Source organism: Vicugna pacos, chromosome 4, assembly GCF_048564905.1.
Source record: "Vicugna pacos chromosome 4, VicPac4, whole genome shotgun sequence".
Classification (NCBI taxonomy): Eukaryota; Metazoa; Chordata; class Mammalia; order Artiodactyla; family Camelidae; genus Vicugna; species Vicugna pacos.
This window is the reverse complement of record NC_132990.1, coordinates 76,290,382-76,317,792: the sequence shown is the minus strand read 5'-3', so window position 1 is coordinate 76,317,792 and position 27,411 is coordinate 76,290,382. Positions and strand designations below refer to the sequence as shown.

General features: G+C 46.0%; 1 protein-coding gene across 7 annotated transcripts; it reads left to right on the top strand.

Moving 5' to 3' along the window:
* TTF1 (transcription termination factor 1) lies at window positions 1-22,573 on the top strand. 7 transcript variants are annotated; one of them, XM_072960353.1, is made up of 11 exons: window positions 1-49; window positions 4,474-5,495; window positions 7,168-7,394; window positions 8,817-9,002; window positions 9,772-9,850; window positions 12,124-12,254; window positions 14,097-14,331; window positions 16,776-16,865; window positions 18,094-18,159; window positions 21,460-21,545; window positions 22,301-22,573. In XM_072960353.1, exons 2-11 carry the CDS (start codon window positions 4,492-4,494, stop codon window positions 22,480-22,482), a joined length of 2,286 nt encoding a protein of 761 aa, XP_072816454.1. In that variant the 5' UTR covers window positions 1-49; window positions 4,474-4,491; the 3' UTR covers window positions 22,483-22,573. The 7 variants fall into 7 exon arrangements, 6 of the variants coding, with proteins under 6 accessions (XP_072816454.1, XP_072816453.1, XP_072816456.1 ...); XM_072960352.1 differs by having other exon boundaries at window positions 4-45; XM_072960355.1 differs by having other exon boundaries at window positions 23-45; window positions 4,485-5,495.
* Window positions 22,574-27,411: the final 4,838 nt, after the last annotated feature.

The following is a 27,411-nucleotide window of genomic DNA, read 5'->3' as shown; positions in this document are numbered from 1 at the left end:
CCTCGCACTTCCGGGTTGGAAGAAAGGTGGCGGCGCTCTCGCGCGGTAGGTGAGAGCGTTTTTCAGTTGTTCTTTTTTCCAGCGCGCGCTTATAAACCGAGTGGCCGTTGTCTTCCTCGCGCGGGAGACCCGCCTTTGGCCCAGGTCCCCAGAGAGGGGGGTGGCGCCTGCTTCCCCGCAGCCGCTCAGGCCCTTCCACACGGGAGCCCAGGCCGGCTCCCCGCGCCGACCTCTCGGTAGTTCCTCCCTCCCAGCCCGGGGCGCCTACCCCGGAGCAGAGCAGAGCTGGGTCTCTCCGGCACCAAAGTGGGCAGAGGCCCCGGGACCAGGCTTGGGCGCTCCCTGCGGGCCGGGGAGTAGTACGTTCCGAATAAGTGGGGGTAAAAGCATACCTAACTGTATCGAACGCGCGGGAACCACTTGCGAGCCAGGCGGACCAAAAGCGCCGGCCCTTAGGAGGCCGGTTATACACGACGGAGCGAAGGGCAGCAGGGAAGCGGCTGGTTGGTGGAGAAACACTGTATAACAAGGAGGCTGGACCCAGTCAAGGGATTAAGGAAAGTGATTTGCAAACTTAGCCCTCTTAGAGCGCAGGAAGGTAACGCTGAAGAAAAGCATTCCTGGGAGAATGAGATGCTTTTGCAAAGTCCCTGGGAACGAAAAGCATCATGGTGTATTCTAGGAACGGAAAGAAGGCAGGTTGTCTGCAACTCAGAAATGAGAGGTGGAAAGGTAGGCATGGACCAGACTAGATCTTGAGGGGTATGGTAGGTCTGTAAGGATTGAGGACTTTATCTTAAGAATGTGAGAGAAACCATAAAAACTTTTTAGTGAGAAGTGACAATGTACTTCAGAGGTTGTGCTGAGTTCAGGAGACCAGGAGAAGCTTACAAAGTGTTTACAAAAAAGAAAGAAAGGGGGAAAAAAAGAAACTGATTACAGGGAATGATCTTCTCTATTCATTGTTGTTAAGAGATCCTGAAAGATGGGCCAGAAAAGCGTCTATTGAATTACAGGGCTTGAAGATCACAGACACTCTTACTGGAGCAGTCTAGGGAGGGGGAGTGGGGGTGGAAGCTGCAAAGAAGTGGGTTAAGAAGTTGGAAGTCAAGGAAACAGAAAGAAGAATTTCTCTCTTTAGAAATTTTCCCGTGAAGAAGGGGAAACGGAACAGCTCGATGGGACTTTAGGGTTAGGGGATGGTGGCATCTTTGGGGGTTTTGTTTGTATGTTTGTTTTAAGTTAGAAGAATCTAAAGATTATTGGAGCATCACTGAAGGGAGCCAGTGCAGAAAGGAGAAGCTGAAGGTATAGGAGAGAGACAGGTTACCTGATGGAGCAGGTGGAGGAGGTTGGGACTCCCACACACATGTGGAGGCAGTGGCCTTTGACAGGTGCAGAGACACTTCCTTTGTGGTGGCAAGAGGGAAAGAGAAGGGGGCAGATGCAGGCAAACATGCTGAATTTGGAGGGGGAGCATCTTTCTTGTCTAATGTGTGTGAGAGAGTGAGGTCATAAGGAAGTTTATCTGCTGCAAGTGAGAATGCAGGAAATGGACTTGAGAAGTTCGTTGAGAGTCAAGGAGATTTGAAATGATTATTTCAAGAAGAGGGGGCAAGTGAGCTATCTGGAGCAGTGCTGTCCCCCAAGCCGCACGTGCCATTTCAAATGTGCTAGTAGCCACATTAAAAAAGGAAAAAAAAACATTAAAAGGAAAGAGAATTAGGAATTCATTTACTTAACAATATCCAAACGGTTACTTCAACATGAAAGCAATATACAGAAATGAGGATTGAGATCTTTCTCTTTGTTCTCAGTCTTTGGGATGCAGTGTGCATTTTACAGTTAGAGGTGCACAGCAGCCTCGTGTGGCTGGCGGCTTTTTGTCGGACAGCGCAGAGCTAGTGGGACATGGTGCTGTCACTGGCCAGTGCTCAGGTCCCAGCTGTAGTCAGCAAGCAAGTGTTCTTAACAGTTCAAGGGCAGCCAAAGAGCAGGCATTCATTCTCAAAAAAAAAAAATTTATTGAGCTCCTCCTATGAGCTAGGCACGCTGCTAGATGCCACGGCCATAGCTGGGGAGAAGACGGACAAAGCCTGCTAGACCCTCTCTGAATAGAGCAGCGACTTGCAGCATCACTCTGCCTATGGCTGAGGCCTCAGAGAGGCTCTAGGTGCGTTGCGGCCAGTGCAACAATGGTTCCTGGAAACGGACGGGTGACGTAGCACTTAAGAAAGACAGACACGAGTTAAATCAAAGATGGGACCGGGGGACTCAAGACCTCATGGATCAAGAGCCCTGAATGCCCGGTCTGCATCGTGTTTATTATGATTCTCTAGCAGGAAATAATCTAAGAATAGTTGTGAGGATTACTGAAGCCTAATGGCGATCACCAGGCCCCCAGCGCTCTAGGCTAGTCATTAAAAGATGGTCGTCATCCTGTCTCCTCCTGGCTTCCTGCTTCCGACTTGTGAATAGGTCAGGTCTGGTCACAGATAACCTTTTTGCCCTCCCTTTAGCAAATGGCAGGGTGTATGTGCCGGTGCAGGTTTCTACTCATGTTAGCTCAGTTTTCTGAGATTAGCATCGTTTGCCTCCAGGAAGCATCTGGTTTCTGTTTAACAGCCTTAACCTGTCACGAGGGAAGTTTGTATGGTCCTTGTTCTTTAGGAGGCATCATGGTGTTCCATATTCCCACAAGATGGGTTTCGGTGAGTTTCTGGGTGACATCAGGGAGGAAGGCCGCAACCAAAGCTCTGGGTGCCATATTGCCGGTGAGATCCTGGGACTAGGGGATTTGGCTTAGAGGTATAAAACTCCACACGTTCATTCATAATCCCCTTCCCTCCAGCCGCACAGTTCTTATACTTCTTTACACCCAGGAGAAATGAGGTACCTTCTGTAGATGTGCTGAGCATTCAGACTCGAAAGGCCACTGGTAAAGACAGATCTCCAGGATCTGTTAAGTGAAACTAGCAAAATACAGATCAGAGTACATAGATGCTACCAGCTCCATAAGAAAGGAGAGGAAGTAAAGATAGATTATTTTGATGTGTGAACCACCTAAATGTACAAACTAGTCGAAGAGAAATGAAATCTTGACAGTTGAAACCCAGAAGCAGTACAGAGCAAGGAGAATTTTCAGACGTTTGTAAAATTGCATTTTGAACCATGTCTCTCTGAAGTCCACTTCTATTTCTGTACTTAAACTCCCTCCAGAATGTGCGTGCTCTGTGTGAGTGTTGACACTGGAGCCTTGTTAAACTTCATTCCAGCTTATCGCAGAGCTCTGACTTTTTCTTAGACACCAACAGGCCCCATTCAGCCTCTTTCTCCAAGAGGTGATCTTCTGACTTGAGGCCGGTGATGCACGATGCTCCCCCTGTGAGCCCAGCTGGGCTCAGTGCTGCAAAGGAGAAAGAGTAGCGTTTGGGGGAGGGGCCAAGCCCAAGGGGCCAGGGGAAGGCTTCTTTCTTTGTTTTTGTTTTTTTAAAATAAATACTTACAGTACACATACCCTTTCTGTCGTTTGTTTTGTTTTTGTTTTTGTTTTTTAGGGGAGAAGGTAATGAGGCCTATGTATGTACTTTCTGTCACTTGCTTTTAAACACAAACGAAAGCAATCTGCACCCTTGTTCTGCCCCTTGTTTCTTCCCCTCCCCTTAACAGAGGCACTGGAGATTGAACCCAGGACCTCAGGCACGCCAAGCACGTGCTCCGTCCCCCACCCCCAGCCCCTGATTTTTAAGTGAACCATTTCAGGCATTAAAATAAGAGTAGGTGAAAAATAGGATAAGCACCCCTGCACTCACTACTCCAGTTACGAAATGAAAGATTACAGATGGAAGAGAAACTGGCTCCATACCTGATCCTAATCCCTGAATTTGCCAAGTGTAATCCCCATGCTGTATTCATAGTTACACTACACACATATCCATTCAGAAAAGACACACAAATTGTTTTGTGTGTTTGAAATGTAATGTACATGATTGCCATAATGTCTGTGTCCTCCTTAAGTAGGGGAAGCTTTCTTAAAGTGATGTTTAAGCCAAGCTCAGAAGGATGAGGATGAAGGGAGGGGAGGGAGGCAGCAGAGTGCGTTCCAGAAAGAGGGAGCCGTGTGCTTTAAGCCCTTGAGCTGGCGAAAGGGTTTTTTTGGCGTCTTTGGGAACCACAAAAAGGCACGTGGGTGGAGCACAGAGTTGGAAAGGAAGCGCAAAAGGTGAGACCAAGGGGGAACAGGAGCCTGACCAGGCAGAGCACTGTTCTCAGTCAGCTGATTTTTTTCTATATCATAAAGACAGTGGAATGGGACGAGTGAATTACAGCGAGCCTCCTATGCGTTTAGAGTAATACACAATTTATAGTTGTGCTGCAGGCTCGTCATTTGTCCTGCAGTTTCATTCTGTGTTTTTTTTTTCCTCCTGAGGCTAACATTTAAAATGCTTTGCAAAAATAAACCGTGTTGTTAAGTTTCCATGTAGGAACAAAATGGAAGGAGAATCAAGCAGATTGGAAACCCACACTCCAGTCTTTGACAAGAAGAAGACAAAGTGTCGTGTATATAAGGAAAGACATCAGAGGCATTGCCATGAAAGTTTCAGAGACTCCCCCCTGGCCAATGGACAGTCTTACGTAACTAAGAGGAAAAAAAAGAGAAAGGACCACCGGCATCTTGTTTCTTCTCCTTTGAAAAGATCAGAATTCTGTGATGAGACTGAAAAGGCCCCTCCTATCCCCAAAAAGAATAAAAAGAGAAAAAAAAGTGCCGTGGATGTAGACAAGGAAACCAGTGTTGCGTACGTTGTGGTGGATAAAGAAAACATTGAGAACAGACCAAAGAAGGTTAGAAGGGATGTGGATGTCGTTTACGTTGCTATAAGCAAGGGACGAAAGTCAGTGAAAGAGCCTGGAGCAGATGAACCACATTCCGTTACTAAACCACGTAAAACTGAGTCAGAAAGACTGCGTGATAAAGTTCGGAAGAAAAAGCATAAAAAACGGCATAGGAAAGCTGCATCCTGTGATGCTGTTGAGGAAGGCCCTGGTGCAGGCGTCCCTCTGCCTCCGTCAGAACCCTGGGAGCAGGAAGCCCAGCCTTCCGTGGGCTGCGAAGGTGAAACTACACATCTCGCAGGACCTGCTCGTAAACACAAGTCCAAGAAAAGAAAGAGACACCGTTCAAATCAGGAGGAGTTTGAGGCCTCGCCGGAGAGTGCTGAGACTGGGCACTCTGAGGGATCACAAGTGGTCAGCGAGGCCGGGACTGCAGAAAGTGGGAAGCAATCAAGCAGCATGAAGAAAAAGTCTAAGAAAAGGAAGCGGAGATCTGTTGAAAATGCTGCGGCGTCCGGAGGTGATTTTTCAGTGCTCGTGAAAAGCTTTGAGGACACACCCTCTGATGCACTGGAAGATAATGGTACCTTGATGGAGGACAGTGCGAAACCCAGGCCACAAGAGGAGGGAACCCAGGCCTGTTTGGAAGAGGTGCAGAGGTAACCTGGGGGTGTTGGGGCTTCTGACGGTGTGCGTGTTGTGTGTGCGTTCCGCCTGTGACCTCTTTGTTCAGCACGTCCACAGTAAGTGGCAGAAATCACAGAGAGATAGGCCATCAGATGTACAGAAGGGAATGCTGAACTGAGTACCTTGGCAGGCACCATCCTTCCTTCATGTATGAAATAGGCAGTTAGATTCGGTTTTCACTAAGAACTGTTCCAGCCCTGAAATTCTGTTTTCCCCCACTTTTGGTGATTTTTTTTTTTAATTGAAGTGTAGTCAGTTTACGGTGTTGTGTCAATTTCTGGTGTGCACATGTTTCAGTTACACGTGTACATACATATATTCCTTTTCATGTTCTTTTTCATTATCAGTTACTGCAAGATATTGCATATAGCTAGTTCCCTGTGCTCTGCAGTAGAAACTTGTTTATTTTATATACAGTAGTTAGTACATGCAAATCTCAAACTCCCAATTTATCCCTTCCCACCTCCTTTCCCAACCCTGGTAACCATGCTTGTTCTGTATGTCTGTGAGTCTGTTTCTGTTTTGTAAATAAGTTCATTTGTGTCATTTCCAGCCCTGAAATTCTATGCATAAGCTTAAAAGGCATTTTAAGACCACCAAATTACCCTTGTCTGCATTCACATAGCTAGAAGAAGGGATTAGGTAGCTTAGAATGTTACGGTGCAGGAAAAAAAAGCTGAATTAGGGTTCTCACTAATAAAATAAAAGTAGATATCATTATTTGTATAATTAACATTTAAATACACTGGTTGATGAATAAAAATGCAGGAATTTCTTTAAACCACTTTGTCTCAGTTCCTAGGACTTAGGACAGATTTTCTCCCCATGTGTACTCAGTGACTTATGTTTGCTAGATTGTCCTGGCTTAAAATAGTTTCACATAGAAGTTAAATGGGAGAGGGGCCCACTCTTATCATCCCCTGGGCCATGTCACTGGGGACAGTTTTAGATCACTAATCATGAGGCAGAAATGTTTTAGAACTGTGGTTCTTCACTGGTATTGGGCTGTGGACCCTGTGAAAGTTATTGACCCTTTGCTCAAATGCAGAGTTGTTTTATTTGTTTTGTTTCTCAGTTTCCTGTCTGAGTGGTTAGCTGATACAGTTGAACATTGTACGAGCAGCTTTGGACATCGGGCAGAAGGTTTGGGATGAATGAGTGATAGATACAGAGGAAGCTATGTTTTCTTTGTACTTCAAATGGGAAAAAATGTGGCCATTGTTAACTGCAACAAAACAGTTATAACTACGTCAACTCTGAATATTGACTTAACTAGTTAGTAACCATTATTATAAAACTTAACTCATTGGAAGCCTTGGGGAGAGGAATCTTGAGTGTCCATGGGGTTAGAAGAGGGCTTACCTTATTAGGAATTCAGTATCTGAAACAAAAAAGTTGAGGAAGAGTAATAGAAAAAATGATACCCAGTGGGAAGAGGGCGCAGGGCTGCACATGTGCCTCTGGGGCGTGGCCAGGTTAGGAGAGCGACACTGAAGAAGAGTTCAGGCATCACAGATGGAGTCAGTTCCAGGGTCTAGTTTTAATGTGGCTGCAGTCTAAGTGAGAGTCACTGTGAGAAAAGAATTTGAAAGCCATTAAAGCAAGTGACCTGTCAGTGATAATCAATCCAGTTTTTCTCCTTAGGTTAGAACCTACAAATGAAGAAGAAAGCAGTTTGAAATTGGCTAAAGATTCTGAAAGAAAGTATTTATTTGAAGATTTGAGAGGCTCTGGTGACCGCGACGTGGATTTGGACTCTGCTGTGAAGCAGCTCCAAGAGTTCATCCCTGACATCAGGGAGAGGGCTGCCACCACCATCAAGCGGATGTACCGGGACGACCTGGGCCGCTTTAAGGAGTTTAAAGCCCAGGGTGAGCTTGTGGGCCTTCAGTATTTGTTGAACTTTTCTGTCTGCGTAACTAGTCCTGACTTTCCTGTGTGAATGATTCAGACTGATTTCCAAAAAGCATCCGCTAGCTACTTTCTGCTTACCTCCTTCCAGAATTGTGGTCTGAGCTGTAAAATTAGCAAAATGAAATACACTGGTTCTCCTCTTTTTGGCCCAACTTCTGGTAGAGGAGGCGAGGAGGAATGGGCTGAAGGAGCCAGGTGATCCACGGCCTAGAAGATCAGACCTGGAAGAAGGGCGGGAGGAGGCTTGGTGGCTGAGGGCCTGGGGAGGGTGCACTTGCGAGATAAAACTAACATAAACAAACAAAACCCCTCATGTCAGCATCGTCCGCTTTGACAAGGGCCATTTCTCTTTCCCCAGGATGTTAATTCGGGGATGAGCTGGTTGGAGGGGGCATGGTCTCAAGCAAGACCCAGCTTGGTTTCCTTGATCTCACTGTGTTACAAGAACCTCGCAGAAAGCTTACTGGGTTTCAGAACAAACCACAAATGTAAGGCTGTGACCGCCATGTGAGCAGTTTTTACTCACGTGTATCTGCTGTGTGAGGCCTGATGCCACTGGTCATGGAAAGAAGTAAAAAGAGGGGCTTTATGGAATTAATCATGTTGATGAGATGAGTTTTTTTTTAAATAGATTAAGCGAGAAAAACACAATTTATAGAGCAGTATGTGTAGGATTCCACTTTATTTCTGTATTCTGTGTTGAAATTTTTATGAGTATGCATTTTGTAAAAGATTTTTTAGATAAGTCTAAGAATAGGAAAATAGAGTGTATCGTGCAGTCAGTAATAATGACACTTGAGTGCTCTCAGTTATGATGAGGAACAGAACATGAAGTGCAGTGACATCGCCCCACCTCCCCCCAACATATATGCGTAGAGAAATGAGAGATGATACGTCTGTGTTCACGTTTGTGCCAGCCAGTGCACAGCCCCGCCGTGGTGGCAGGGTGGGGGGTGCGACAGAGCAGAGTGAAGGGGGGCTTCTTTTAGATAACTTTTATATCAATACTGTTAGAACTTTAATGAATATAAATTACTGCTAATTTTTTTTAATGATTATTTTAAATGCTGGGAAGGTGGGATGTAGCTCAATGGTAGAGCGTATACTTAGCATGCATGAGGTCCTGGGTTCTATCCCCAGTACCTTGAGGTTAAAAAAAAGGGAGGGTGGGGAGAGATTGATGACACAAGAAAGGTCACATTGGAGTAGGATGATGAGGGAAAGCCTTTGGGAGGAGGGTGTGGTTTGAGCCAAACTCTACGGAAAGCGGCTGTCAAAGGCACGGGCAGGGGCCACGCTAAATGGCTAAAGACCCAGCGTTGGTTCGCTTTCATTCATGGTTGACAGTTGCGTCCTTTTTCACCCACCCCCAACCCTAGGTGTCACCATTAAATTTGGCAAGTTTTCTGTGAAGGAAAATAAGCAGTTAGAGAAAAACGTGCAAGAATTTCTGTCCCTGACGGGAATCGATAACGCAGACAAGCTGCTGTACGCAGATAGGTACCCAGAGGAGAAATCCACCATCACCAACTTGAAAAGGAAGCACTCGTTCAGACTGCACATCGGTAAGTCAGGCAGTGGGCACTCTGCGCCCCCGCAGGCTTCCTGCCCTGCTCGGAGGCCCCGCGGCCCGCGCTGTGCGTGCAGTGCGTGTGCGTGGTGTCTTCGCTGCCAGCGTGGCTTTCAGGCACTGGGGCTGTCCTGTCTCCCAAGAGTAGCGCCTCACAGTTTTCATGTAGCTGTATACATGCTTGGAGCGGGAACTCTTCTCTGGGAGGCATCCTTGGAAAGTTTGAAGGTCAGGAAGCAACGTCGGTTTCGACTGAAAAAAAAACCTCTCTCAAATTTAAAGAGGATAATTTCTTAGGTGTTCTCTGGAATGCGCCGAGGAAATCAGAACAGCGAGCCCTGTGGGGGTTTCTCTTCTTGAGAGTGGGAAAGCAGGGACGAGTTGTTCGCTTGGAAAGCTTTCTTGTTTATCTCATGGAGACCCGCTGGCCTGTGTTCTCCACCTTAGCACCCCTGCCTCCTAATTCAAATTATGTTAAAATCACTTTGCCTTGTAAGGGTCTCTTCCATGAATTTGGCAGACCCAAAGCCCGGAGCCTTACACACTAAGCGTCTAACTTTTGGAGGTCGCCAGGGAAACTGATGATTCTGTGTATCTGCTCCCCGAGACAGCTTTCTGTGGGACACAGGAAACCCCAGCCTTCCCACGGGGTCTGGGACAGCGCGTGCTGTTGGAAGCGGCTGTTCTGGGTTCCGTTCACCATCGGGACTGCCCTTCACGCCATGCTCTGTGTGCACCTCTGAGTACCTTTCTCCTGCCTTTAGGGAAGGGCATTGCCCGGCCCTGGAAGCTGGTGTACTATCGAGCAAAGAAGATGTTCGATGTCAATAATTACAAAGGCAGGTAAGTCAGCAAGCTTAGCAGCTTGAGCAGACCGTTTCTCTGGTCTTGGTTGATACTATAAAGCAAAACGTCCACAGGAACAGGTTAGAAGCACCAAAATCGTGACGATTTCTGTGTGCGGACCCAGAGTGGGTATCTGCTGTCAGGTGTATGTCTTCAAGGCTCTCTTCAGTTTCCACTTTGTTAATAAATCTTCTGTGACCTTTCCCTGTCGAGATCTGCAGCTTTTTCTTTCGTTTTAGCCCTCTGCATGCTCTGCCTCTTACTGTTGCTCGTGAAATTTTCTCTGGTAAGTTGTAATCTCCCTGCAAACCCAGGCGTTCCTTCTCACTTAGCCCAGTGCTTTGGGTTTTCAGAACCCAAAATATTCAAAGGTGGAGTTGAGTGCTGGTGTGAGGTCATTTCAGTGTGATTCAGTAACATCGAGGCAGAGAGCTTCATGTAGTGACAACCATTCTCTCCTCCCTTTTATCCTAAATGAAATACTCAGTTATAGTCTGTTTCCAACTTTCCAAATAAAGCGAATGTAGATTAAGTGTCGAGTATGGGTCAGCACTCTGCCCAGGGACCAGGGGAGGAGCCGGAAGGCATCGGGCCCTACCTGCGAGGACCCAGGCAGCAACCATGGGCTCGACTACTTGATCTCGCTCTGGGAGGTGGAGTGAGTGCCGCCAGCAGGGCCGGTTGAGTCCTCCTTAGCTACGTGGTTTTAAAGCAAGACGTACGTATTACCAGAACTTCCAACAGCGCTATGACCTTGGTTTCTTTTTTTAAATTTTAACCAAAAGAAACAAACCTTAAGTAGAGGAAAGGCCCCCTACACAGACTGAAACCTGCCCTCCCTTTTTCCCAAGCCCCAACGTTGGACAGCCATGGACAGAACTTTTAGGAAATTCACTGAAGATGACATTGTAAATGGGACTTAAAAGATGCTTTTGGTAAATCAGAGAGGTGGCATGTTTTTCTACCCGTCATATCAGTGCAGGAATGAAATTTTTAGAATAATGAGCACCTGTCATTCCAATAAGAAAGTTCATTCATTTGTACCATATTATTTGTGTTGTGATGACCATTTACCTTAGAATATTTTTCCAATTTAAGGAATTCCTAAGTGAAAAAAACTGCAGAAAGTCCAGTCAAGGAATTATAAGGCCCTCAGGGGTTGGGGAGTTCAGTACCCCTGTTTCCTCATTTTTGTACATTCAATTTCCCTCTTCTGTCCTCTTTTCTGTTTGCTTCAAGGATGCCTTCAAGTCGGCTTTTATTAGTCTCAGAAAGGCCCTGATTGCCTTGAGTTGGAAACTACTAGAAAGCTTGATTCTCAGCAGTGAAGGCGTACGCATTGGTGTTCACCATTCTCTGCATTTTAGATGAATTTCTGAGAACAGTGGGATCTCATCGTCCCGACGTGATTGTGGGTCGCTGTTGTTAGCAGTGGTTTGCCTTTTCCTAGGGCTGCTTTTGTGTTGCGTTAGTAATAACAGAATCCGCCACCTCCCACCCCGCCACGTTAAGGAATTGCTTTTCCTTCACTTAAACGTTTAAGGTGCTTCATCTCAAAATCTACTTATATTGTAGTGCATTTTAGTTCTTTTCTTTAATATATTTGTTCTATGTGGGGTTCCTGTACCTTTGCTTCCTTAAAAAGTTACATATTTGTGCTCAGCCTCTGCCACGTAGTTCTTGGACATCTGTCTGTCAAGCATTATGGATGCCGTGGTGTAGAAAACCGACAGGGTCCCTCCCCTGCTAGGACCTCCCCTGCAGAGCTGTGCTGTCCATCCCGGTGACTGCCAGCCTCGTGTGGCTTTTGACCACTTGAAATGTGGTTAGTCCAAGCCGAAATCTGCCAAGGAGTAGAACACACATTGGACTTAGAGGGCTTAGTGTGAAGAAGAGAATGTAAGGAATCTCATTCATGCTTTTAAATACTGATTACATGTTGGAATGGTTGTCTTTTTAATACATGGGGTCACATAAAATATATTGTTAAATAAATTCATGGAAACTAAATAAAATTAATTTTCACGGGACCACTAGAAAGTCTTAGGTGGCATACGTGGCTCATACAACATTTCTGTTAGACAGCGCTGGTCTAAAGGCAGAGGCAGATAAATGGGTGATGAGGCTCTGGTCCTCGCAGGGCTGCGCTGAACCGGGTTTCTGACAGCCCGCCCCATTCCACCTTTTCCAGCGCTGCGGCAGCCAGAGATGAGGATAGTTTTTAATCTTGTGGTTAATGCATAATTGTGATACGTTTCCCTTCCTCTTAGGTATAGCAAAGGAGATACCGAGAAGGTAAAGATATACCAGTCCCTCCATGGAAACGACTGGAAAAAGATTGGTGAGATGGTGTCTCGAAGCAGCCTCTCCGTGGCCCTGAAGTTCTCCCAGATCAGCAGTCGTAAGTCGTGCTCTCTGGTGCCCACCAGGGTGAATGAACCAGCGCAGCAGGCCTGCGTCAGCCCACAGGGACCAGGACCCGGGCGTCAGTGCAGGCCTGTCTTCCCAGAGAGTCGTCACTTTCAAGCCGTCCTCTGTTCTGATTCATTTCCTCATGTGTATCGATGAAACCGTGCAGCCTTTATGCACCAGGCTGATTTCTAGCCCATCCCAGTTCAGTAGCTTTCAGCGTGATTATAACTCGCTGGTGAACCGATACCCAAGGAAGCTGGTGGGGAAGAGAGCCTGGGCCACCAAGGCTGGGAGGGAGGGCCTGGTAGGCAGGGACGTTTCCCACAGCCAGCACAGGGATCTCCTGTCTCTTTTTCTCCTCTTTCATAAAAAGTGTCCTTGGTTATATTCCCCACATTAGAAAATCCCCAGCTGCTTTGAGAAGACAGTCCTTAGTCGGTGTTAGGTCAGCACTGAGATTCGCGTGCGGGGGCCCCACGGGCAGAGCCGTGCACGTGGCCGGCACACGGCAGGCCCTGAGGTGAGTGGAGCCCAGGCCTCTTGTGCCCCCAACTCCAGCCCCTGGTGCTGTTCAAAGACTCCGTGTGGCCAGTTTTTTTCAGTTTCCAAAAAGTAAAGCAAAAATCTGGATTTGTCTGTGTGTGTGTGTATGAATTCTAGATACCTTTTTTTCCTTGAGACTTGATTTTTTAAATATTCATCCAGATTGTTATTGGAGAAACAGTAACAGCAACCCTCTCTGGGCCAAACCAGAGATACTTACAGCCTGCTGGTTTGCAGCCTCTTCCTTAGAGTGACTGTGAACATCTGGACAAGAGGACTGAAGCGTGGAAGCTTCTGATGCCCTGCCCTGATGGTCAGCTTCAGAAATTGCCAGGCGCATCCATCACCACTGCGGTGACATCACAGTGGTTAATTTCACTCCAGAAACTCTTGGGGAGAGCTTTATGCATAAAGTCACTTGCTTAGTTTTTCCCCACTGAATGTTCGAGAACCTCGCAATTTTACGTGGGTGATAATTATTCTCAGAAATGGGAAATGGCTTTTTGGAAGTTAAAGAAAAATAGATTACTTTAAGAAAGGATTTTTTCCTTGGCATTAGTTCTTAAAAAGAATTTGTGGCCCTTTTAGTAATTTTAGTATTTTAATTTGCACATATCCATTTGATAGTTTTTGTTGTGTAATTGAGATGGTGCCCATTGTCTTAGAAAAGTGCCTGATTTATCTTTAAGACTATTTTTCTAGAGCAGTTTTGGGTTCACAGTAAAAGTCAGAGGAAGGTACAGAGATATCCCCTATACCCACTGCCCCGACACATACACAGCCCCCATTGGCAACATCCCCCACCAGAGTGGTCTGTTTGTCACAGTCCGTGAATCCACTTGGACACGTCCAAGGGGAAGGGTATAGCTCAAGTGGCAGAGTGCATGCTTAGCATGCACAAGGTCCTGGGTTCAATCCCCAGTATCTCCTCTAAAAGTAAATAAATAAAACCTGAAAAAAAAGAATCACATTTAGACACGTCCTAACCCCTCCAGTTAGGGTTCCCTGTTAGTGTTGTACCTTCTGTGGGTTTGGACAGACGTCTAATGGCATATCCATCACTGTCGGGTTTTTTAATTTATTTGTTTGGTTTTTGTTTTGGGGGTAGGTAATTAGGTTTATTTATTTATTTATTTTTAATGGAGGTACTAGGGAATGAACCTGGGACCTCATGCATGCTAAGTATGCGCTCTACCACTGAGCTATATGCCCCCCCCATTTTGTTTTTAATACTGTGTTTGGCAGCAAATAGATAAGCAACTTCAAGACCATCCTTTTCTGTCAATAGAAATAAATCATGGTGCTTGGAGTAAGACAGAAACCCAGAAACTAATCAAGGCTGTTGAAGAAGTGATTCTGAAGAAAATGTCTCCCCAAGAGCTAAGAGAGATGAACTCCAGACTCCAAGAGAATCCGGAAGGCCGCCTGTCCATTGTTCGGGAGAAGCTCTACAAAGGCATATCCTGGGTAGAAGTGGAGGCGAAAGTGGAGACCAGGAACTGGATGCAGTGTAAAAGTAAGTGGTAAGTCTGAGGCTTCTTACGCAAATTTCAACGAGCTGCATTCTCCCTCTGTCTCTCTCAGAGACTTCTAGAGAGTGGGTTGATTGGTGAGGTTACTAGGAATATGTGTAATTACCATGTGGAGAGCCTCACAGGTCAAGAAGGACCATCTGTAACCAAGCAAATTCAATAGCGCCGCCCGTTTACTTTTTCCTCCTAATTTAGCAGTTCCCCTGCCTTCACCCGGAGTGAGGCAGCCACGCTCTCCATCCCAGAGCTGCTTCAGGTACATCTGCCCCACAGAAGTGTTTTCAGTGCTGGGCTCACTGCGCGTTCTTTGCCTGCTATAGCTTTTCCTAGCCCTGGAGGTTCTCTGAGCTGGACATTCAGCTGCAACATGACTGCTTGAAGCAGTGGTTCTGCGGCCCACGACCCACACCTCCTGCACAGAGGGGGCGTGGTCACCTTGACTTTCAGAGAAGAGCGAAATCCAGTGGGCGTACTGTATGTTAAAAGCAGACTCCTACCTGTCCCCATCCTAACTCTGGCCACCGCAGGTGTGTTCTCCATCACTGCAGTTTTGTCTTTTCCAGAGTGCATGTAAATAAAATCAAACAGGATTCAAAAAAGGGGGCAAACTCCTGGATTATACTATTTATTGTTTGAATACCTTAGAGTTTGCTGTAGAATATTTGTTTATTTTAATAGAAGACTACACTCAAGGAAATAAACTCTAAAGAACAGATAATTTGGGGGGGGGTATGTATTGTATGGAGGAACCAGAGCCCTTTCTACCCCTATATTTTTATTTTTTTAATTCATTTATTATTTTTAATTGAAATACAGTCAGTTTTTTTAATTGAAATATAGTCTGTTTACAATGTGTTAATTTCTGGTGTACAGCATAGTGATTCATTTGTATGTATATATGTATATATATTCCTTTTTGTATTTTCATAATAGGCCATTAGAGGCATTGAATATACTTACCTGTACTATACAGTAGGATCTTTTGTTTATTTTATATATAGTAGTTAGTATCAGCAAATCCCGAACTCCCAATTTATCCCTCCATACCCCCCTTCTGCTGTGGTAACCATAAGTTTGTTTCCTATTTCTGTGAATCGGTTTCTGTTTTGCAAATAAGTGCATTTGTGGCTTTTTTTGTTTGTTTAGATTCCATATATACGTGATATCATATGTGATATCTCTTTCAGCTTAAGTTCACATAGTATGAAAAATCTCCAGGTCCATTTTTGTTGCTGCACATGGTATTTTTATGGCTGAGTAGTATTCCATTATATAAATATACCACAACTTCTTTATCCAGTCATCTGTTGATGGACATTTAGGTTGCTTTGGGCATTTGGGCATCATTTCATTCTTCTTTATGACTGAATAATATTCCATCTTATATATTTACCACAACTTCTATATCCATTCATCTGTCAATGGACATTTAGGTTGCTTCCATGCCTTGGCTGTTGTAAATAGTGCTGCTGTGAACATTAGGGTGGATGTATCTGTTTGAATTAGAGTTTCTTCCAGATATATGCCCAGGAGTGGGATTGCTGGATCATATCTACCCCTGTATTTTGGACTTAAAAAAGGAAGAGTCCTCAATTGGAGGACAGTGTTTTAAAAGCGAAATGATGAAGGGTAGCTATGCTTCACAATCAACATAATTAAATAACATGCAAGGCTTCTTTTTTAATTTGAAGCAAAAAGTAGGGAACTTGAATGCTGAACACATACTTACTTCATGAAACATTGAAATGACATCAAGTGTTACGTTTTAAACCAGTGAACGTGGGTGGCTGTTAGTAAAGGTGGTGTCAGTTATCTGTGTGTGTGTCGTGTACCTCCCTTATCAAGAATGTAAATGTCACAGCTAATGATTTGGCCATCAGATTGTGACAAATTTTGCTCTTCAAGAGAAGCACTTTAAAAATATTCTTAATTGGGCTGCCGCTCTCAGAACTTCAGACAGCCCTTTCCCTGGGCTGTGAGCTTTGGGCCTTAGAGGAATCATTGAATCATTTATCACTTTACTAAATTTGCCTTATTTGGTGTTCCAGCAGCTCTCGTGGTAATGAGAGCAGTGTTTCACTGTTTTATAAACAATCAAGAGTAAATTGAATTTATTCAGTGTCCTTTAGTACCTGCTAACAGGTTTATTCTTTTTCTTCCCATTTTTAAACTGTTTATTATGGAAATTTGATAGTACACACAAACTTGAATTCCTTGTATCCATTATCCAATTTCAATAACCATCAACTTTTTATCACTTTATTTATCCTTTTCTGCTTTTAAAAATAGGTATATTCTTGGTAGTGGTGAATGTTACTATGATGAATTGCAAAAGTTAGAAAGTGGTTCTGAATAAGGACAGTTTAAATGAGAGAAACAGCAGGCATTTTGGTGTTTACTCCCTTAAAGTAAACTGTGTTTTCCTTCTGATGTAGGACAGAAATTCTAACCAAGAGGATGACGAATGGCCGGGACATATACCGGGGAGTTAATGGCCTGCAGGCCAAGATCAATCTTATTGAAAGGTACGGAAATAGAAAGTGACTCTGCTTCACTCGTTTTCCCCTCTAGCCGGAGCAGCCGGTAGACAGCAGCATCTGCAGTGGGATTGCTGCGGTTCGGACCCCGCCGCCGCGCGTTCTGCGTGCGTGGCCTTGGGTGTTTCCTACCTTTCTGGGTCTTGCTTTGCTCACCTTAAATAAGGATGATGATAATGGTCCCACCTTAGTGTTACTGGGAGAAGAGATGAAATAATGCATGTAAAACACACCGTGCACTCAGTAAAGTTACGTTAGTCTTTAAGGCTTTCGTGTAGACATGAGTTATTTCTGTCCATTGGAAAGTGGAGGGAGATAATTCCGGCCGAGCCCTGCTGCTCTCCAGCACGCGTTAGCTGGCGTCACTGCTGCTTGATCTTTGGTTTTGCCTTTGAGTCCCTGGTCCATGCAGAGTCCTCCGCCCCTGGTGGAAGGGGAGACGTGGGCCTGATTTACAAAGCCTGCAAGTCTAGTGGACGTGGGCTGGCATCAAATGAGGAGCTGCAGAGAGCAGGAGAAACCTTGGAAGTGGGCCACCCTGTCCCGTTTCACTCTTTCTGCCCTCAGCTCTGACCCCGCTCTTCCTCCATAGCTGTGCTTCCTCGTTCTCCACGCTGGTCATCCTGGGGATGTCTCCACCTTTTTTCCTTTCCCAGAGAGACAGCAGAGACTAGTAGAGCCAAGGAGGGCATCTTCAGTCAGGTGGGCCTGGGTCCCCATGTTGGTACCGCCTGCCTATTAGTCATGAGACCTTGAGCCAGTGACTCGGGCCCTCAGCCCCATTTCCTGGTCTGTGGAATGGACATACTCCCCCGCCTTCATCAGGTGGTGTTGAGGGTAAATGGCTTAGTAGGTACAAAGGTCTAGACCCAGTGTCCGTCACTTACTGAGTCCTGAGGAGACCCATGCACAGCTCCTGTGTCTCTGCACTGAAGGGTGAAGCTGTGTGTTGCACAGCTTTTGAGAAAGCAGCAGGGTCTGGTGGGAGATGCAGAGGCTCAGGAGGAGAAAAGGTGGCTTTTTGGTCTGTAGCTCACTTACTCCATGACCTTGGGCTAACCTTGGGTTAGCATGCCAGTGTCATTGGGCCCATGTGATGCGGGGCCTGGAACGGGGTGCACACGCTGAGGCCTTCCATCTCGTAATAGTCTGTGCATCCGTGAAGTCCATCATGCTGATTTTTGCTTGGAAACTTAATTTTTATTTTTTCTCATAGGTTGTATGAAATAAATGTGGAAGACGTTAATGAAATAGACTGGGAAGACCTTGCTAGTGCCATAGGGTAAGACCATTTGTTTACTATTAAGCTAATGAAAAGATAATTTTAAGGAGCAGGACTGAAATTTGTGCTGCCTATGGAACTCACCTATAAATTGTATTTACGTACCTAAGTATTGGGAACCCCCACTTTAAGTACTGGGCCAGGTAAATCAGTCAAGCCCTCCACACCCCACCCCCAAGACACCGCAGAAGAATGAACAACATGTGTGCAGAGTCTCTTAAAAGCTTCAAGGAGCTCACCGGTTACAGCTGGTGCAGAGAGCCCACGTCCCCTTCGCCCATCATCAGCCTTTTACCGTTTGCCACGTTGGCTTTATGTCCTCAGCAAGGATTTATGCTGCATAACGTCAGCATCATTACCGCACTGAGCCGTATGACACTGATACGGTGTTATTTTCTAAAACCCAGTCCACGTTCAGACTTTACCAGTTGTCCCAAGTAATGTCCTTCCGAGCATTTCCCCCTGATTTAAGGTCCAGTCCAGCATCTGTCTCTTTAGTATCTTCTATTCTGCAAAGTTCTTTTACCTTTGTCTTTTTTAATTTTTTTAAAAATTAAAAAAAATTGTTTGAAGTATAGTTGATTTCAGTGTTGCAGGTGTGCAGCACAGTGATTCAGTTATACATAAATATATACATATTCTTTTTCAGATTCTTTTCTATTACAGGTCACTGCAAGATATTGAGTATAGTTCCCTGTGCCATATAGTAGGACCTTGTTTGTCTGTTTTATATTTGGTAGCGTGTATCTGTTAATGCCTTTGTCTTTGTTGACGTTGAAATTGTGGGAGAATTCAGGCTGGTCATCCTGTAGAGTGGCCCTCAATTGGGGTGTTTGTCAGATGTTCCCTCCCGGTGAGATTCGGGTTCTGTGTTTCCGGCAGGACGCCGGCACAGCCAGGCAGTGTCTCCGTCACCTCGCCACATCCCGCCGTGAGGCACGTGGTTCTGACTTTGATGCCCTGGCTCTGGCGGCGTCTGCCCCGTTTCCCGACTCTAGTCAAGTAACAGCTCTCCTCTTGGTGCCGAGACGTGGCTCTGGGGAGGTGTTTTGAGACCATATAAAGATCCGGTTCCTCTTCAGGCTTCCCTCAGTAGTTTCGGTGTTGACTTGCATTTGTCGCCTGAGTGGGGAGCTGTCTGCCGTCACCGGGGCCGCCTCAGCTTAGTCCTGGCATTTTCCAATCAGCTCTCGCTGAGGGAGGGAGGCCAGCACCCCCAGTACCTGTTTCCCTGGCTGGGTGAGGAGAGCCAGCTTCCCGGGCACCGGCCCCCTGAGCAGAGCATGGGGATGAGCATCGTGGGCTCCAGGGCTGGTGGACTTTGGGAAGTGGGGGGTGTTGAGGGGCTGTTCAGCCTTTAGTTCTGGAGGGTGGACAGCGGAGCAGGGCTGTAGTGGCCCTGCTCCTTCTCTGAAGTGTGGCTACTGGTGTGAAGTTGTCAACATCACACAATTAAACCCATTAGGAGGGGTTTAAACTGGTTCTGGTGCTTAGTTATTTATGCCTCACAATTATGAACAAAGAACAAAGAACAATCTGTTTTTTGTTTCTTTTTTAACTTGGAGAATTGGAATCTTTGAATGACAAGCCCTGTCAGGAGTCAAGAGACGCGTGCCCATTGTTCCAAACCTTTTCCTTTTCTAGCTCGTCTCAGGGGTGGGGCACCTGCTCTTCAGTATTGTGGGTCCCTGAACAGAGAGGGTGTCAGGTGTTTTGAAGGTTGGAGGTCCTGCTGTGCACCCCACCAGCTTCCATCCTGAGAAGTATTCACATTGACAGCTGCTGGTATCAAACCACTTTCTGCAAATCTGACTTTGCCAATAAATGTTTGTGTGTTTTGTGACATTGCCTCAGATTACATTTCTTAAATTAGAATGGGGTTTTAATGATTTTAAGTAAAGTTACATACTTAAATAGTGATCTAGTTAAGATTTATAAATCTCACAGCTGTAAAGTCGACATTTTGGCATCTCGCCAAATACTGTTTGACATAGTACACGCTCAAAGGTTTAATAATGTATTAAAACAGTGAAAAAAAATTAAATTGAAAGTTCAGTCTCCTCAGATTCTTGAGCCTTCCTTGTGAATGATTTAGGCGGGATTTAAAGAAAGCATCTCCACCTAATGAGATGTAACATCTACCTAGTTTGAAAACGTCCAGATTAATTATTGTTACTTCTTGAAGTCTGAGCTTTGATCAGGAACAACCCGGGCTCTGGGCATTGTGGGGCAAGGGAGGCACAGATGCCCTAGAACTTGGGCTTTGCCGTCACAGGGGCCGGGCGTTGAGTCCTCGGACCCTGCGCATTGTTGAGCCATCCTCGGGTAGGTTCTTCCCTAACTTGTCTCTGAGCCGTGGTCTCCTCGGCTTGGTTTAAAAGGACTGTAACGAGGATTAGAGGAGACAGTATGTGGCGTGTGGTGCACGTTCAGTGGGTGGTTGCAGCAGCAAAGAGGTTGAAAGAGCCCGACCATCTTTTACATACGTGGCAGATAAAGTTATTCACACTAATCCTGTAACAACGAGATGAGTTAAGTATTGAAACAAATACATCACGCTTCGATGGTTTAAGAAAAAAAGGTGCCCAGGAAGTGAAGGTAGTGACGTTCCCTTTAGAAAGCAGCCTAACACTCGATTGTTTCTGTCCTGCTTACCGTCAGTGGAAAGTGCATTTGAGTCACCAGAGCATCCCCCTTTCTGAAGAAAAAGCTTTGCAAGATAACAAATCGTACCTCTGCCTTTGAATTGTGACAAGTACGTAGTTATCCAAAGTGCAGTGGCTGAGAGTGCAGGGTTTGAAGTGGACCCAGCTGACGTCCCAGGCCTGCCTCTTATTAACTGTCAGATCTTGGACAACTTTTCCATGCCTCAGTTTCCCCATCTCTGAAATGACGATAAGAGTCGGGGCTCCCGCGTAGAGGGGTCGTGAGGATTGTTTGTTGCTCCGAGGGAGGGCTCAGGGCAGGGCCAAGGACGCAGGAAGGAAGCATCAGCCCGCGGGAGCTGGTGTTACACCTTGTCTTCCCGACGGGTCGCTTCAATTATTCTAATTTAAACAGAAACCGTCTTGTACTGCTGTTTTTCTTCTGTGTTGTGTGTCTGTGTGTGTGTGAGCGCGCTTAAAATGAACAGTAGCTTTTCACCTGTGTCTTGTTTTTATCACACATTCATAGATGTGAGAATTTCACTTTTGGATGAAGAAAGCTGCTTACGTCTGGTCCACACCTTATCGTGCACAGGACTGAAGTGATTCATTTTGAAACTGCCACTAACTGTTTTACATCTTTTCCTTCCTAAAGGGATGTTCCTCCGTCTTACGTTCAAACTAAATTTTATAAGCTGAAAGCTACCTATGTTCCCTTTTGGCAGAAGAAGACTTTTCCAGGTCAGTGTTTTCAGTGTCTCTACTTAAGAACACAGCGTGGGTCCACACACTGATAGTACGACCCTGGGCAAGTGACTTGACTTCCAGGAGCCTCAGATTCCTTGAATGTAAAGGGTGAAAAATGGGCAAATTATAGCCCCTCCACGACAGGACATTCCAAAGTGCTAGCTGAGTTAACAAACTTGTAAAATGTGGTCACCAGGGTGCCGGGCGCTTAGTAACTGCGAGTGCTCCTGGATTGCACACAGCACACACACGTGCACAGGCACACACTGTTCCACAGAAGACTCGGAGATGCCCGGTTCCTTCTCTGCAGCCATGCGGGTGGTGTAGATGTGCGATTCCCAAACTTGAACCATCAGAGTCACATGGGGAATGTGTTAAAAATACACATCCCTGGGTCTCACCCAGACATAGTGGATCCTGATCTCTAGGCTGGGCCCCAAGGCTTGGTGTTCTCTGACAGGCTTCCGGGAGAGTCGCCAGCAGCCTCGCCGGCACCACTGTCTCAGGCGACACTCTGTCCCAGAGCATGTGATGAAACACTTCCTGCACTCAGCAGACGTCACTTCCTGAGTTTGAATCCTGGCTTTATGAGAGAGGACTGAATGAGCAAATATAAGCGAGCCGACCAAAGCCGGGTCCTGCACACAGCAGTGCAGTAGCAGTGCGTTATCATCACTGATGCCCTCTGGCCTTTGACCTTGGGAAGAGGCTTTGTCAGGTCATTTCTAAATTCAGTTTTTTTTCTTTAGAGATCATAGACTACCTTTATGAGACTAGTCTACCTTTGCTTAAAGAAAAGTTAGAGAAGAAGATGGAGAAAAAAGGGATCGAAATCCAGACTCCGGCAGCCCCCAAGCAAGTCTTCCTGTTCAGAGACATCTTCTATTGTGATGATGACAGCGAGGGAGAAGACGGAGATGAAAAAAGTTAAGCCGGTGATAGTGCCTCCTGTCCATTTTTCTAGGTTTGCTTGTATTTGTATATGTGTCAGTAAAGCTATTTTCAGTGTCTCAGTAAAGCTATTTTCAGTGTCAATGTTTATTTAAAAAGTTGCAACGGCCAAAGGAAGGGTTGGAAAATGATAACTTATGTGGTGGAGCATTAAACATTGATTAGCGTTTTGTATTCAGGTTTGAGTGTGAAAAGAAAGGGAGCTTGTGGGTTGGTTTAATGTTTCTGTACCATTATGTTGAAAATAATTGCAACTAGTGGCTTTTCTAGAACAACAGTATCCCGCATCCCTCTACTTGTGGCAGAGGGTGGTTGCGTCCTATGAATGTTTCATGGTGGGGGGAGGGTACAGCTCAGTGGTAGAGCGCGTGCTTAGCAGGCATGAGTTCCTGGGCTCAATTAAAAAAAGAAAAAGAACCCCTAAACATTTCATGCTGTGGATTAAGCTGTATGCACTCTGAGCAAAACAGCAAATGTGAACAGTTTTAATAACGCATGCCATTTTGCTTTGTGTTTTTCACTTGTCTCTATGTGCATTCTCAGACTGTGTAAGGGATTAGCTAAGTGTTAGAGGGAAGTTGTGTTCCCTCAGGCTGGTTTCAGTTCCTGTACGCCTGTCACGGTGTGCGTCTCTCCTCTTCCTGAGTCCGATGCTAGTGTTTAAAGATAGGTCTTTTTCGTACAAGATGCCCTTTCAAAGCCAGTTACTGCTTCATCTGGTGTTCAGCTGGAAAAAACCAGCAATCTCTTCCATTCCTTCCAGAAACACGGACTGTTAGACGTACTAGAAGATGCTGTGTGGGTCCAGGCACAACTCACGCCTGATAGAATTTGAAAGATAACTTTAACTTTGGGCTGTTCCATGAATTAGGAAAGGAAAACCACTCTAGCTATTTCAAATGGAGAATTTAATATAGGGATTTAGGTTGCAGAACAGTTGACAGAATGAAGGAGCAGTGGGGGGAAGGTTGAATTACCCAGTGACGGGGAACCGAGGCGGGGGGGGCTGCTGCAGCCCCATATGGCCCGGGGAACACACAGCTATGTCTCCTCGGAGTGCAACAGCTTCTGCCCCCCTCCGACCTTCTGGCCTCTCACGAATGCCTCCCGCGAATGCCTCCCACGGGCAGCCCCTTAGCAGAACCCTGCTGGCAAAGGAAATAAGGTTTCCAGGCTCTTAGCCGCATGTGCACAGGGTCTGAGAGCATAGGAAGGAAGGTGTGGGTGAAGCCTCCCGCACAGTGATGATGTCAGCATCTGTGCCGGGGTGCCACACCCGTCTCCTGCATGTTCTCTCTGCCATCATCAATGTAACACCATGATGTGTGGTGTTGATTAATTCATCCACAAAGCTAGACATTTCCCCAAACCTGCCATAATTGGAGAGGGAAGGACACAGAGAAACAAGTTTAGGGGGGGCCTTGGCCGCCAGCATATCCCAGCACCCATCACAGTGTTATGCAAATAACAGACATTCAAAAAATAGTTAGCAAGTGAGTATTTTCTTTTTAACAAGCCTTTAGTCCCCTCCTGTCTGTCAAACAGCAATCTCCGTGCTGATGGGAATACAGATTTTATGTTCCTTTTGGAGGACAATCTGGGAAAATACACCAAAGCCTTAAGAATGTACATATTCTGTGATCAAGCAATTTAACCCCTAGGACCTAAAGAAATAATAGAACCAGGGTATAAGAATGGCACATTTATAGTATGAAACATAGAATAAATATGAATGTTCTTTAATAGGAAATCTGCTATATTATGGTATATTTTTAGAATGGAATATTATGCAGTAATTAAAAATGAGAAGACAGATTTGGTTAACATAAAAAGAGGTAAACAATATTATCAACTAAAATACGTATTTCCTGCAGAAGAGTACATATATTTTCTTAAGTTTGTAATAGTAAAAAAAAAAGTTAAGGAAATTGTGTAAATACAAATACATTAAAAAGTTATGGGAGAAATTAAACCCAAAGTGTGGACGGTGGTTCTCTCTGGGCAATGGGATTGTTAGTTTATAGGGTAGAATTCTCGATACGGATCACCAGGAGATCAGGCCAGACAGACCGAAGGAGTCTGGGACCTCTCAAGACCAAAAGTCCAGAGGGTGAGGCTGGATCCAGCTACTTGGAGCCCTCAAATGTGCCTTCTTGCTGATTCTCAGCTCTCCCTTCTCCAGAGTCCACTTCATCTTCCACCCCAAGGGATGCCTTCACAGAGCCACATGGATAGCATCCTGGGCCCATTCAGGAAAGAAAAAAGGTCTTTTCCAATAGCTCTTGCTTAAATCCTAGGTTTTGCTCCCAGTGCCCAGATTAGAGCTTGTACCCAACTCTGAGCCATCACTGTAGCCAGGAGAATGGGATTGTCTCCAACCAGTCTGGGCTCATCTCTGGAGCTGGGATTCAGCTCCATGTGCCTTCAGTGGCTGAAAGGGTAAACACCCCAGTGGAAACGGAGTCCCATTAGAGGTGAGTGGGCTCGGAGGAAGCAGCCCACACGTGTGTGTGACTGTAGGTAAATTACTCTGCGGTGCATTTTACCCGATACACTTGGGCACTTCATAGAAGTTAATTTTTGAATTTTTTTCTCGCCCCTATCTCCATGCCCCTCCCCTAAAAAAAATCTTACCTTTGCCAACACCCTTTTTACATACACAAATCCAGGAATTTGGAAGAAAAAGAAGGGGAGGGTAGACCATCTGTCAAACACAGATCCAGGAGAAGACAAGGTCGTAAGGGAAGCCGTGAGTTTGGATGGGTGTGTAGACTCTGGTACTGACAGGGCCCACTGAGAAGACCCCAGACTACAGCGTGGAGGGAACAGACATGAGAGGAAGAACGCCCCGCCGGAGAGATGGGCTTGTGGGTGAGCTCTGTGAAGATGAGAGTTGGAGCCGTGAGATGGACCGCCCCAGTTGAGAGTGGGGGGAGGCAGGAGAGGAAACCTGTACTTGGGGGGAGATGGGAGAGGAAGACTAGACTCTGAAAGTGGACAAAGGTAGAGAGAGAAAGGCCTGTCTCACAAGAAACAAGACCCAGGAACAAATAAAATGGCTCTTAAACAGGCTTGACTGCGCCGTCTGAGTTCTTAGCCCGGTTCTCGGTCATTTAGCCCTTTTCAACGAGCACGCCTTTCAGCTGTCTGTCTTAGTTTATAGACTTCAGGACCCAACAGAGAGGCCCAAGACTCCGCAGCACCGAGGAGGCAGGAAGATGAGTGTCGTAACCAAGACCACGACAGCTGTTCTCAGAACATGACTTTCAGTTCAGCAAGCATCACTGCCCACGAGCAGTGAGCCAGGTGCCGTTAGGAGCTGCAGATGCAAGAGTGAGCAGTGCAGACTCGGTGCCTGTTTCCTGGGAGGCTGTTCTGAGCACCATTTCCAGTTCATCTCCTGAAATACACACCACAGAATTCTTCAAACTCATCAACCAGTCCATTGATCCATCCACCCACTCCCAGCCCGTCCACACTGTCACCAAGTCCATTATCACAGTCCCTCTCTTCTGAACACCCTTGGGTTACTTCCCTGCTCAAGATCCCAGGCCTGGGTGAGCCCTTCCATCTGCCTCCCACCTGCACCTGAGGAGCTGAATATTCTTAGAAGAAAATCACACTGAGCTGGCTGGTTTCACTTGAACGATCGTACCCAAATGGGCGCGCGATGTCACCAAAGGACCCTCCTTTGGTCCTCCAGTGGGCTTGCTGTTCTCTTACCTACATCAGCTGTTTCATGCGTTCAACCAACCCGTGCCTCTCTTCTGCCCTTTTCATGATTCACTGAGAAACTGAAGCCATCCTACCTCAGTTCCCTCTTCCCTCCACTTATACTCATTCTTCTACTACAAGCTCAGTCCCTACACTTGAGCCCTGCAGCCTGTCCCCTTGTGATATCTCAGACACATTGGTCCTTTGCTGATCCTTTAAATTGTCCATCTCGCCTATTCTGGCCGGTTATCACCATATAAACCAGCTGTAGTATTAGCCAGCTTTGATTCTGTGTATGTAGAATCAATTAGCACTTCCTGCTACACCCCTTCCACAGCCCTCAGCTTCTAAATGTTCGTGTTCCTCGGGGCCGCTCTAGGCTCTTCACATCTTCCTGATGCCTTGAAAAAACATTTACATGCTGGTGGCTCCCACACGTGCAGTGATAGGTCAGATTCTCCCCCAAACTCCAGGCTGAAAAATTAATCTGCCCACATGCCATAACATTCAAGCATCTTACATCTCAAGTTTGACTCATTACAAACAGCATTTTAGTCGCCCACACACCTCAAAGTCTGTCACCCGCCCCCAGGCTTTCTCATCTCTGCCAGTGGTGTCACTGTTCACTCTGTCACTCAAATCAGAAACCCAGGAGTCATCCGCCCATGCTGCGTGCGTCCTTTCCCCCAAGATCCACATCCAGTCCGTTAGCAAACCCCATCAATTCTGCCTCCACTCGCTCACCTGACGTCTGCTTCCACCCCCATCTACCTTGATCTCAGACACCGTCCTCTTTGTATGAACTATACTGACCTCCCTGTTTCCACGATTGGTCTGTCTCCAGGCTGCAGCTGCAAAATTGGTCGTATCGCCACCCTGTTCAGAACCTTTGAAATGGTTTCTCACTGCACATTAGGATGATACTCAGACTATGTCATAGTGTCTCAAAGGGTCTGCACAATCTGCCATTGCTTCTCTCTCCAAGCCTCTCTCTGCCCTTGTTCCCCTCACACCACAAAAAAAAAAAAAAAAAGGAAACCCATCAGTAGATTTACGACGTTAATGAAGAATAAAAACTATGTATGTGCTGGAGAGGGTGATAATAGCTCAGTGGTAGAGCACATGCTTAGCATGTGTGACATCCTGGGTTCAATCCCCAGTGCCTCTATTTAAAAAAAAAAACGGGCCAGGGGAT